Source organism: Electrona antarctica, assembly GCF_951216825.1.
Source record: "Electrona antarctica genome assembly, chromosome: 2".
Lineage (NCBI taxonomy): Eukaryota > Metazoa > Chordata > Actinopteri > Myctophiformes > Myctophidae > Electrona > Electrona antarctica.
In genome coordinates this window covers 14330647-14344134 of record NC_136807.1, presented here as the reverse complement: position 1 = coordinate 14344134, position 13488 = coordinate 14330647, and the positions used below count along the sequence as shown (strand labels likewise).

The following is a 13488-nucleotide window of genomic DNA, read 5'->3' as shown; positions in this document are numbered from 1 at the left end:
ATTTTCGCTATTTGTTTGGGGTCAAAAAGAGAAAATGTTTGCAAATGTTCGCCTATGACATTCCCAAAATAGGGATGCCGCGTTGAAAGTGGATAATACATGTATGGTTCCATATATAGAATGCTTATAAAAAGGCATATTAAAAAATGACTAAAAATCTATACTTATCAGATTAATCTAATCTGCTAAAACAGTTGGGGAAAATAATATGCATGAAATAACTGAATTTGAGGTTAAATGTGAACATGTGAAATGTGAACGCAATTGCCAACCCCGGATGACCCAAATGCCCAAACGCCCAAACGCCCCTGCCCACCTCTACACCATCTGCTCTCCAGCCCTCTTCCTCCACGCCATCTCCTCTCCGGCCCCCCGCCGACCCCACACCGTCACCACTCCGGCCCCCCGCCACCTCTCCGCCATGTCCTCTTCGGGCCACCTCCCCATGCTCTGTCCTCCCCACCTTTCCAGACGTATCGCCGTCTCTTGACGCCTGATCAGACGGCGTCAGCGTGTCCCTTCTGGCTCCCGGCGCGTCGGTGACGCTCCTGTCTTCACCGTTGGCTATCGTCACTCCACGTCTACTACCGTCACTTGTTTTATCACCGTCGGTCAGCCTGCCATCAGCCGCGGAGAAGAACTCCTCGGCTGACTCATCCATGTTCCTCATCGCTGATTCATTAATTATCTTCATGATCTTCATGATGGCTTCATTCATCTCCTTTTCCTGTTGTTCCCGGTTCATCTTCCCCAGGTCAGTCTCTGATCCCAAACCTGCTCCGTCGGCCGAGGTTGTTTTACCTTCTCTCTTCTTCCCTGCGTCTGTCGGGTCCGCGTCGGCTGTGAGGACATCAAAAACCACAACATGATTCATAATGTTTTTTTATATTATAATTTCTATTATAATTCAAGGGGACAATTACAATTACAATGTAGGCATTTAGCAGACGTTCTTAATCCAGAGCAATTTACAGTAAGCAATAACAACACATCAAATACATAAAAAATTGAAATCAAGAATCATAAGTAAGCTAAGAACCTAACACCTGTCTAACAATAGTTCTGTATACAATTTGGATGCAGGACTGTTCCTTACCTCCCACCAGCAGCCAGGACTGTTCCTTACCTCCCACCAGCAGCTAGGACTGTTCCTTACCTCCCACCAGCAGCCAGGACTGTTCCTTACCTCCCACCAGCAGCTAGGACTGTTCCTTACCTCCCACCAGCAGCTAGGCGCTACAGGACTGTTCCTTACCTCCCACCAGCAGCCAGGACTGTTCATTACCTCCCACCAGCAGCCAGGACTGTTCCTTACCTCCCACCAGCAGCCAGGACTGTTCCTTACCTCCCACCAGCAGCCAGGCGCTACAGGACTACATGACTGTTCCATACCTCCCACCAGCAGCCAGGCGCTACAGGACTACATGACTTTTCCATACCTCCCACCAGCAGCCAGGCACTGCAGGACTTTGCTCCAGCGATAGCGGCATAGACTCCTCTGTCCGCCTGCCTGGCGTCTTTGATGAGCAGCCTGTGGGTCAGTTTATCTTCTGATGCCACCAAACTGTGTTTATCTCCACTCTGCAGCATGGCGTTCTTCCCCATCCATCTGATCCTGGAGGACACCACAATACCCTTATTAGAGTTGACACTTATTACCTTAATAGAGTTAACAGTGACACTTATTATCTTATTAGGGTTGACATGTTTTACCGAGTGCCACCTGGTGGACGAAAGTGGTGGTGCCACGTGATTACAAGCAATACCACTATGACATGTGTCCGTTTTTGGGTTCCATCTTTAGCAAGCTAAAATGAGGCCATCCTTGTTCTAGAAAACGGCAATGTTCCAATCGCGACCACCGGACAATCAGAAATGACTTACGAACATCGCTGATTTGTTCAAATCCATGCAGCGCAGTAGTTTCTGAGAAAAGAGCGTGCAAAGGCTGCGGCTAAAACTGAAGCTAATGTGGTTGGTCTTACAGAAACGGTGCAGGCAGGGCCCTAGCAACCATGCATAGCAACCGCCCCGGAGCGGTTCCAAAAATGAAACACAGCGAGACAATCTTATAGCGATATCAAACGCCTCAAGACGAGCCCAGTCGTCATTAGCACTGCGCATAATTTATTTATGATGAGTAAACCTGTCCTTAGGATCCAATAGAGCTAACGATTAACTAAACATCCATCTGATCTTGGACACCACAACAACAGTGATGTTGACGAAACATGTCCATCCACTTTGAAAACTAATAACTTGGACATGGGGTGACCAGTGAAAACTAATAACTTGGACATGGGGTGACCAGTGAAAACTAATAACTTGGACATGGGGTGACCAGTGAAAACTAATAACTTGGACATGGGGTGACCAGTGAAAACTAATAACTTGGACATGGGGTGATCAGTGAAAACTAATAACTTGGACATGGGGTGATCAGTGAAAAATAATAACTTGGACATGGGGTGACCAGTGAAAACTAATAACTTGGACATGGGGTGACCAGTGAAAAATAATAACTTGGACATGGGGTGACCAGTGAAAACTAATAACTTGGACATGGGGTGACCAGTGAAAACTAATAACTTGGACATGGGGTGACCAGTGAAAACTAATAACTTGGACATGGGGTGACCAGTGAAAACGAATAACTTGGACATGGGGTGACCAGTGAAAACGAATAACTTGGACATGGGGTGACCAGTGAAAACTAATAACTTGGACATGGGGTGACCAGTGAAAACTAATAACTTGGACATGGGGTGAGTGAAAGCTCTATACTAACTTGGACATGGGGAGAGTGAGCACACACTGGAACACGGCATCCTCTCCCTCCTGGGCCTTCACCTCCTCGATCCGAACAACAAATCCCACATTGCAGACTAACGCAAAAGAGATAGAAATCAAGTTAGGCAGGAACACACACACACACACACACACACACACACACACACACACACACACACACACACACACACACACACACACACACACACACACACACACACACACACACACACACACACACACACACACACACACACACACAGCATATAGAATTAGAGAGAAATGAGGCAACCAGGTTCTCATGTACTTGGTACAGTCCTGGCCATAGGTCATATGGCTATATTTGTATACCTTTGAACTCTGCGCTGAGCATCTTGACCCCTCGATCCACATGGTTCCGTCCAGTGTCTTCAGGTGAATGGTCACGAGCGCCGATGACCGTCTTCTTCCCCACAGACTTCAGGATGTTTTTCTGATCCTGTTCACCCTAAAATATATTTTACAATATATTAATATAATATGATCCTATTCACCCTACAATATACAATATATAAAAATTATATTATCCTGTTTCATTTCATTTCAATCTTTATTTAGTTCTCGGAGAACACACTGAGGGCTGGGACCCTCTTCTTCAGTGGTGCCGAGATGACAACAACAACAACAACAACAACAACAAAACACCTGTTCACCCTACAATATACAATTTAATATGTCTCTGATCCTGTTCACCCTAGGAAAGGGGCTGCATTTTGCATTAATGCTGCATTTGTGGTCTGGGTTTGGTCCGACGGAGCATTGGTCCGAATGACAACCTACCTCAAACCCTCACCCTAACCCTAACCTCCCCCGGGGCAGCACACCTAAACCTAACCCCAACCCTCTCCCGACCCCCAGCGCACCTCGGACTAATGCTCCTTCGAAGCAATGGTCCGTCGGATCATAGTATGCCTCCCGTCTGGAGAGGGCAGCTTTTCACAGACGGGTAAAAGGGCAGAGGCTCGAGCCCCCTTTGTTGTCTATGTGTGTACGTACATGGGATGAATGCATGGGATATAGTCAACATACTGATGGAGACGTACAGTACATGAGATGAAATGAAGTGTAAACATGATGTTTAAACCGGAGTTGGTCTGACATACTAACAGTCTGACTCCGACATGCATGGCCGGTTAAGACGCATGCGTTTCCGGTTAAGACTCTCCCGTGGCTTCCGCGTGCGGTTAGGGTTTAGGGTTTAGGGTTTAGGGTAGGGTGTCGGAGACTACTGCGTGTGTAACATGGTTAATAGAGCTTCCACTTGCCCAGGCATTGTATTGTGAGTGTCCTGTCACTTTAAGAGTTTGAGCGGTTGCCTTTAAAGGACCACTTCACCACTTTTCAACTTCTCTTCCTATAATTGGTCCTAACTAATGTTCATGATAAAATATCACATTTCTTTCCTACTCAGTCTGTGTCTCATAGGATCTAAATATATTTTAAAACAAATCTTGTTTAAAAAATAATCTGCCTAATGATGATGTCACTGGTGGACGGGTGTCCGAACTGCCCAAAGCCCTCCTACGAGACACAGACTGAGTAGGAAAAAATGGTGGTGTTTTATCATGAACATTAGTGAGGACCAATTATATGAAGAGATGTTGAAAAGTGGTGAAGTGGTCCTTTAAGGAAATGATGTAACCTATAGCGCACTTCCCATTTCATCTGTGCTATATGAAAGCTGTAGGTTGTGTGTATATATATATATGTATATATATATATATATATATATATATATATATATATATATATATATATATATATTTATTTTTTAATATATTTATATATATATATTTATATATATCTTTATATATGTGTACCCAGAGTTCTTAGGCTACACACTGTATTTTCATTGTACTGCATCTGTTCAGTTTACAGAAACTATTAATGTTGAACACATTAAAGAACAGAGCAGTGATTCTGTTTTGTCAGGTATATTGTATGTATTGTCATTATTAACTTCCTATTTCATCTGTGCTATGAAAGCCAAAATGTTAATGCTGAACACATTGAAGAACAGTGCAGTGATTGCCACGTTGTCTCTTTTGCCAGAATAAATCCACTCACTGCTGAGATCCTGATCTGTGGTACTTCCAAGTTCATAACACAACGCAAAGATCACGAGTCACGACTGTTTCACGTGTCGGACTGTTAGTACGTCGGACCGAAGATATACAACCGTTTTAAACCAACGTGACTGAGGATGAATGACCTTTGACCGCTCGTCCTCTCTCTCCTGTTTCTTCTCCTCCAGTCTCCTGAGCATCCCCCTCAGGTCTTTGACGCCGAACTCTGTGCAGATCCTCTCGTAGTCTCGCTTCTCCGAGCTCATCAGGATGTCCCAGAAGCTCTCGTCCACCTCCCCTCCGTCCTCCCTCTTCACCACCACCTGCTGCTGCAGCTGAGGAGCTTCTGGCTCTTTGCTGTTGAAACAACGAAGCAACGAGAGAAAGGCTTAAAGTGCACGACTTCTGTCTGTTTCAGGTGAGTATATGACGATGCATTTTGTTCGAATAAGAGGTCAATTGTCTAAATGTGGTGTTAGTGCATATATCTGCTGCCAGGCAGAAAGCAACTATGTCTAAAATATTAACTTTTCAGGGCAAAAAACAAACAAAGATTTTGAAAACAACACAACACTGCCTCATCAAAGTTTGTATGGTGACTTCATACATTCTCAGATTCTCAGATGTTCTTATATTATCATCACTTTACCCAAAAATACAGCGCAAGTGGACTTGAGGGTTCTCACCATTAAGAAATAGTATAAATAGTTGTTTTGTCCATCATTGATTAGAATGACCAAGACAGACGGGGAACTATAGTTAGGAGATTTGAGGATCCAATGGAGGTTTAGTCAGAAGCACTTATTACCCAATTCCCTCCCGTTACCATAGGCAGTAACGTGAGGCCAGTGCCAGTGAAATGCGCAACATGAACAGAGAAGAAGAGCCCTCATCCGGCAGACCCGGAAGTGATTGCCCTCCATTGTCTCGCCAGTCTCGCTCGCGGCTGTGAACTGCCGATCCGACTATCATTATGCTTAGCCTCGAATTAATACTTTATCAAGCTCCTAACATCATACTTTATCCCATTCTGAGCACTTAAACACTAATGACTGTGTGTGCGCGCGCATGCAACGAGGATGCAACTGTGTAGGATGTAGGCTGTTTCTAGTCCTATGGGGTCCAGCCGCAGAAGGGGAAATAAGGATATATATATATATATATATATATATATATATATATATATATATTATTGTTTTTTTTAATGGAGAAAGTTGTTTCTGCCCGACACCGACCTATTCTCCTCAGTTTTGGTACCTTTTCCTGAGCAGTTTCCTGAATTCCGCAGGGTCTGGAGCAACTAAAACAGAACAGAGTCTGACAGTTAGTTCATATTTTTTTAATCTTAGGTTCTTTCTTTCTACAAGAAAAGGAAGGTTATTTACTCACCAACATCCTGCATAACATCCTCCTTCTGTTTGTTGGATGCAACTACACATGGAATGGACATGGATGGATGATTATATTATATGAGATGATATGGTAAATGGTGCATTCATATAGCGCCTTTATCCAAGGCACTTTATTAGATTGTGCAGTACATTCACCCATTCACACACATACACGTTCACACACCGATGGCGGAGGAAACCATGCAAGGCACCGAGCTGCTCATCGGGAGCAATTAGGGGTTTAGAGTCTTGCTCAAGGACACTCTGAGGGCCGACACTAACTCTAACTCTAGAGTGGCCTAACGCGGCCACTCTACCTCCTGAGCCACTGCCGCCCCATGATATGATACAGTATGAACATCTAACAAACAAAACGTTCATAAATGTGTTTTTGGTAGATCATGTCTCTATTGTAACGATTCTTAATGACAATCACTTTTATACAGTTGGAAAGCCTGTTTATTTACTTTAATGGAGCCTCATTTCTAAATTGCATGAGTTATTCAAGATTTTTAATCCCATCCATTAAAATGGAGCTGGACCACTTTGGATGACGGACTAGCCGGATCGAATGTTGCCCAATAGACGCTCCCAGACTGTAGACTGGTGCGCTCTGTTATGAAACGAGTAATGTCCCGTCTTTTGATTAATCTCCATCTATGGCGTCGGGCGTAATTATTTAATAGGACGGAGACCTCCGTATGGGGCGAAAATAATGTTAACTATGGAATTGTGCATTTCCCGTCAGTGTGTCAGGGTGAGAGAGCACGTGACATCATCAGGGAGGGAGATGTCATCAATATTAAGCCCATATATGGAGATCCCTGATGTCATCAATATTGGCCAGAAAATCTGACCTCAAACCTCAAACCCTTAGATCTCCATATATGGAGCTGACCTGTTCTGACATTCCATATGTTGATCCTTCCCCATCCATCCTTCCTCTTCGATGTCTCCCTTTTGACTGATACCTGTCCATTTAAACTCTAGACGGGCCTGCCCCAAAGTTAGTAGTGCATGCAGCCGTGCCCGGCAGCTGGCAAAAACAGGCCCGGAAATTAAGGTCTTGTCACCCAGGCAGATATGTTGATCTGAACCCCCATTTCAAAGTACCAGCGCTCGCCCAGCAGTCTGCTGTCACCCAGGCGGATGCGTGCACACCACCTCGCCCTAAAGGGCTTCTCGCCCTCAGGCGTCTTACTGGTATATAAAATAATTGTATTGACGTGTGTCATTGCAGCTACAGCTTTGTAGCTTTGCATCTGGAAGGTGAAGCTGTGAACCCATGTCAGCTTTTGCAGCAGCTACAAACGTCAGATGCATCTTTGTATCTTCTTGTCACTGGCTTCCGTAAACTGTATCTTTGCGTGTGAACGCAGCATCAGTAACATTATACAAGTTATTGCCATAGAGACAAAATATAATATACCAAACAAACATTTATGAACTTTTCGTTTGATGTTTATGCAATTGGCAATGAAGGAAATTACACATTTTGGACACAATGCACACCCGCGCGCGCGCACGCACGCACGCACGCACGCACGCACGCACGCACGCACGCACGCACGCACGCACGCACGCACGCACACACACACACACACACATGATAGCTTACCCACTATGACATTCAGAGCAGCCGTGCAGACAGCCTTGCCATATTTATTGACCGCAAAACATTTGTACGTGTCTCTATCGTCCTCACATACCGTAGGAATCTACCAATAAAATATAACAATTTATATAAAAACACATACCTTAGGAATGTACCGATACAAATATAACACATTTATATAGTATAAAAACACATACCTTAGGAATGTACCGATACAAATATAACACATTTATATAGTATAAAAACACATACCTTAGGAATGTACCGATACAAATAACAATGTATACTTCCGCACACGGTGAGTAGAGATACGTCAGTGTTTTGCAAACCTCACGGCACACTTGTTTTCAGAGTTAAAATAGCTGATTTACAAGCTCACAAGGTGTTACAAAGGTGCACGATGTGACACCGGTGAGCTTGTAAATCTGCAATTTTTTATTTTATTCTTTTGTTGAAAAGTATGCACATGCCCCAAATAATTTGTTCATGTATAGAAAAACGTTTAACAATAATAAACAGTAATAAATAACATATCATTCGCTAAGAAAATTCTCTGTATATTTTTTTCTCAGCTCTATAAACTCACCTGTAGCGAACATTCGCCTGTGGACTCGTCATATTTACTCATAAATCTGTCCTGGTCCGACATGTCGCCTTTCGCCCGTTTCCACGTCACCTGCGGTTTGGGCTGACCTGTGACCTTGGCCCTGAAAACCGCCGCGTTCCCTAAAAGTTACGCAAACATTGACCACATCTATGAAGTCCATTGTATCGGTTCATACATGGTAAATATTAATACATCTATGAAGTCCATTGTATCGGTTCATACATGGTAAATATTAATACATCTATGAAGTCCATTCTATCGGTTCATAGGCCTACATGGTAATTATTATTAATAAATCTATTATGAAGTCCATTCTATCGATTCATGAATGGTAAATTAACAAACAGTACAAGTATTTGTTTTGTTTGCAGGTTGTGTTGCTTTGCTCTCATGTAAGAAGACATGTCTGCCAGTGGTTCCCAAACATTTCTCTCTGTTGTAGATGTTGCATAATATCCATGGACTGAACATGATATAATGTTTAACCAGCGACGGCTCCAGAAAATTGTGACTGGGGGGGGACTATGGGTGGGCTGGCTGTTTGGAGCGGGGGCTAATTCATGTTGGTTTACATAGAAGTCAGTCAATTGGGTTTGTGGGGAGGGGGTCTAAGACCCCACTAGCATTATGGGAAACTCTGTTTTAGATCTGACATGATACATGATAAGGCAAAGCTAAAAGCAAAAACTACAACAATGCTTTGAATCATTTGACTTTATTTGAAATGCAAATAATGATTCAAAAGTATTTAAATGTGAGTGTTCATAATATTGTATTCATATTGGTTTGAGACTCACCCTCCTGTATGGTCAGTAAGTTCAGAGGTCATGGGGTCAGACTCACCCTCCTCTACGGTCAGTAAGGTCAGAGGTCAGACTCACCCTCCTCTACGGTCAGTGGAACAGTTTTCTTCAGAAAGACGGGAGTGTTTTCGTCGTCTTCAAACTGACCGAGCAACAGTCCAGGAAGACGAGATCTCTTCTTCACTTCTTCACCGCATGCACGCACAATACAACACAACACAAAATTACACGGGATATGCATACATCACCAGTGGTGTAAAGCAGTGGTTCCCAAACTTTTACATGTCAAGGACCCCCAAATTGACACTCATTGAACCACAGACCCCCATTTGAAAACATATGCCAAGGACCCCCATAAGAGAAGCTTTTTACAGCTCTAGCAATGATTTTCAAGCATTTTCATTTCAAGGGCCCCCGGGTTGACCTGAATTAGGCTACGGTCCCCTATTTAATTTTTTTATTTTTATTGAACCTTTATTTAACCAGTAAAAACACATTGAGACTGCGTCTCTTTTACAAGTGGGAACTGGCCAAGAGGCAGAAATAAAATTACACTTCAATACCATCGTCAATGTTACATTTTGGACCAGCAAATACAACATCCATAATACACCTTAAAGTACCTATGAATAAATACAACAAGTTACCAAAGTCCTACTTTTTAGTAGCAGGGCACAATATACACGATCTGAACCGACATAATACATATATAGGCATGAACATAGGCTAGTAGGCTACATATCCAAACATGTGCAGACCATGTGTTAATTGGACTGTACATCTAAGATGATCCTTAATGGCATTTCTATCTCTGGGACCCCCATTTATATTGTAAAATCAAAGTTAATTTAACTCTGAGAGTGTACAAATGGACCCATTTGGTTCCATTTGTACAATCTCTGAGTTACAGACACATAAGGGTCCATTTGGTTACTAACTATCATTTAGCTGGGGACCCCCTGGAACTCCCTCAAGGACCCCCGGGGGTCCCCAGACCCCACTTTGGGAACCACTGGTGTAAAGTAACCAAGTACATTTCCTCAAGCATGCACCTCTATTTACGGCTTGGTTGAACGCTTGATTCTGATTGGAATTGGTTGGGATTTCAACTAAACGTTGCTCTCAGGAATGTTTTTGAAAACATTTGAAGCGAGAAATGGAGTATAGATGCAGCAATCGGAAATGTATTCTATTATATCAACAGTATTATACAGTACTGTTACGCAACGCCCTCAGTGGAGCCCCGGCGTTGCGGTACTATTTTTCTAACAAAACAAACAAACGAGCGAGTGTTTTCACCTCTCTTGGTTCCTGACACTCCTTCGAATTGTTGGATATATCGACTGACCAGGGAGTAACCTGTAAAAGGACAGGAAGTCATCACTGATTGGTTAGTTAACCGTTCATAATATCAAATATCTAAATATCAAAAAACTGTCTGGTGAAAAACTGTCTGATGATGTCACGCTATGCGCGTGACATCATCATCATATCCGTAAGTTATGCGGTAACGCCTACTACGTGAAAAGAAAATCGACTTTCTGGCCTTGACAGAAAGTAGTTTCTGTCAAAAAGTATATAAACCAGTGGACTTAGCACCCTCTACCGATATTGACGTCAGACTTCGGTAATCGAGGCCCCTCCCCCTGCATTTTCTCTGAAAATAGTAGATCTACAAGCTCATCGTGCTGGGGTGTGTTTGTATAGATCTGCGGCGTGTTTGTAGATCTACAATCTGAGCTCATCGTGTTTGTAGATCTACTATCTGAGCTCATCATGTTTGTAGATCTACTATCTGAGCTCATCGAGTTTGTAGATCTGCTATATGAGCTCATCGTGATGGGATGTGTTTGTAGATCTGTTATTCTCGGTGTGATAAAAAAAATAGAAAAACACTGTCTGGTGTTAATTAAAATCGGTTTACATGAATAACTTGACAAATTCATACCACAAATAGAAATAATAATACTGCCACTAATAATAACAGTAATTGAGGCTATGCGCGTGACATCATCATCATATCCGTAAGTTATGCGGTAACGCCTACTACGTGGCAAAAAAAACAAACAAAAAAAAATCTACTTTCTGGCCTTGACATATCTGATTGACAGCCCATACAGCCAAACAGAAAAGTCCTATCTGATTGACAGCCCATATCCAAACAGAAAGGTCCTATCTGATTGACAGCCCATACATCCAAACAGAAAGGTCCTATCTGATTGCATTAAATGCATGTGCATACCCTATATTATAATAACAATATTATTAACAATAATACCTTTGACAGAGGATGCTTTGCTGCTCTTGGTTCCTTTCCACATCTTGGCAGCTGTTCGTTTGTTTGGGGATTAATGGATTAATGGACACCCTGTAATAAAAATAAATGCATAATGTTATTACAAATTAAATGTAATTAAAACACTAAATGTAAGGGTACAAAGTGTCCTCTGAGGATAAAACACTTTGTGTGCACGCACGCACGCACGCACGCACGCACGCACGCACGCACGCACGCACGCACGCACGCACAGACACATGTAACGCGCAGAATCAAACACGGGTCTTGTGAAAGTCCAACATCTTAACCAATAGAATAGACCAAAGGGATATCTGGACTGTCTGGGGGAGATATCAGACTTGTTTTTAATCAGGCTGAGGCAGTGAGTACTCTGCCACACACACACACACACACACACACACACACGCACACACACACACGCACACACACGCACACACACACGCGCACACACGCGCACACGCACGCGCGCACACATGCAGCCTCTTAATGAGTCGTGTAAAAACATGACGACTATTCCATGGATGTCTCGGCCGGCCACCTGTCACTCAGCCGGGATGGTGACGTGACAGTTAAAACGGTCTGGGTCTCAATGTGCGGTTCGGGGACCCCCAGGGGTTCAGGGGCCCCCAGGGGTTCAGGGACCCCCAGGGGTTCAGGGGGAGGAGGAATAGCACATCTACAAGCTCGCAATGTGGCACTTCGTGTTGTCATTTATGTGAAGATTCTCTTCTGGGGGTCCCTAGCTGGCAGGCTGGCAAAAAACATTTTCAGATGGGGGTCAAAAATGTTTGAGAACTACTGCTTCAGAAGGCATTTGTAGTGGTGGAAAGTACATTTTCTTAATTACTGTATAGGCCTATATACTGTACTGTTGTACTATTTCCAATTTCCAATACTTTAACTTCAGTTACTAGTTACTTTGTAGATTTAGATTGTTATTATAGGGATGTCAACCGCTCGTAAAATATCCAAATATGCTTATCGGCTTCATGGTTTAATTTGCATAATAATAAAATGCATGTTCCGCATTTTCCTGGTGGTGTTATATGGCTATGGGGAGATTATTATTATTATTCTAAACACACTGAAGAGAGTAAAAAATAACACTAGAAAAATATAATTTCTGCAAATGCCGCTGTTCCACAACAGGTGCTTTGCGGTAGTCAAAACTAAAAGAGCTGCAAGTGATAGCGAGATGAGAGTTGGCATTAAATCCATTGGCCTGGGGGAAAGTGGAAAGTTCCCAGGAGACTCCGTCTCCCCAGATTTGGCTACCTGAGCCACTGGCGCTATCTGTGTGTAAAAGGCAGGTTGATTGATTTAATTGAATACTTTATTAGTCAGAAATGTAGACAGTAGGACCTTATTGGTTCCCTCGGATAGCGAACAGTCAACAGAGTGTGCACTAGATTGACACTGACACCAGAACATATATTTGCATTAATCGTCAATCGTTTCCATGCTGAAAAATGTCCATACATTTCCAAACATGTTTTTTCCTCAAAAATAGCAGATCTACAAGCTTACAACTTGTAAGCTTGTAGATCAACTATTTCCACTATTTTCTGCATTTTTGGAAAGAAAGAATCATGAAAAAGTCTTAAATGATTTATTTGTATATTTAAGGACGACTTCACCACTTTTCAACCTACCTTCATATAATTGTTCCTCACTCAGATCATACACTGTATATGGGGAATCCAGGCTAATAGAAACTGCAGGCTTACAATGCAATAATGGAAGCCATCATTTGTATGTATTTTTAATTTGTATCTGCCTAATGATGATGCCACTGGAAGACAGGTTTCTGAACTGCCCACAGCCCTGCTATGAGGCACAGACCGAGTAGATATATATTTTTTTGCTATATTGTATCAT

The 13488-nt window shown here is 42.8% G+C and overlaps 1 protein-coding gene across 1 annotated transcript in view; it reads right to left on the bottom strand.

Annotated features, from left to right (window-relative positions):
• LOC306932194 (immunoglobulin-like and fibronectin type III domain-containing protein 1) overlaps window positions 1–11632 on the bottom strand; it is a gene marked incomplete at its 5' end in the record, with an annotated part of 40530 nt that extends 28898 nt beyond the window's left edge. The window contains 11 exons of the mRNA XM_079513891.1: window positions 325–840; window positions 1440–1615; window positions 2789–2885; window positions 3142–3277; window positions 5042–5252; window positions 6153–6195; window positions 6285–6326; window positions 7905–8004; window positions 8488–8627; window positions 9390–9497; window positions 11590–11632. Of these exons, the coding sequence (XP_079370017.1) occupies window positions 325–840; window positions 1440–1615; window positions 2789–2885; window positions 3142–3277; window positions 5042–5252; window positions 6153–6195; window positions 6285–6326; window positions 7905–8004; window positions 8488–8627; window positions 9390–9497; window positions 11590–11632 (1612 nt within the window). The remainder of the gene's footprint in view (window positions 1–324; window positions 841–1439; window positions 1616–2788; window positions 2886–3141; window positions 3278–5041; window positions 5253–6152; window positions 6196–6284; window positions 6327–7904; window positions 8005–8487; window positions 8628–9389; window positions 9498–11589) is intronic.
• Between the last annotated feature and the right edge of the window lie 1856 nt (window positions 11633–13488).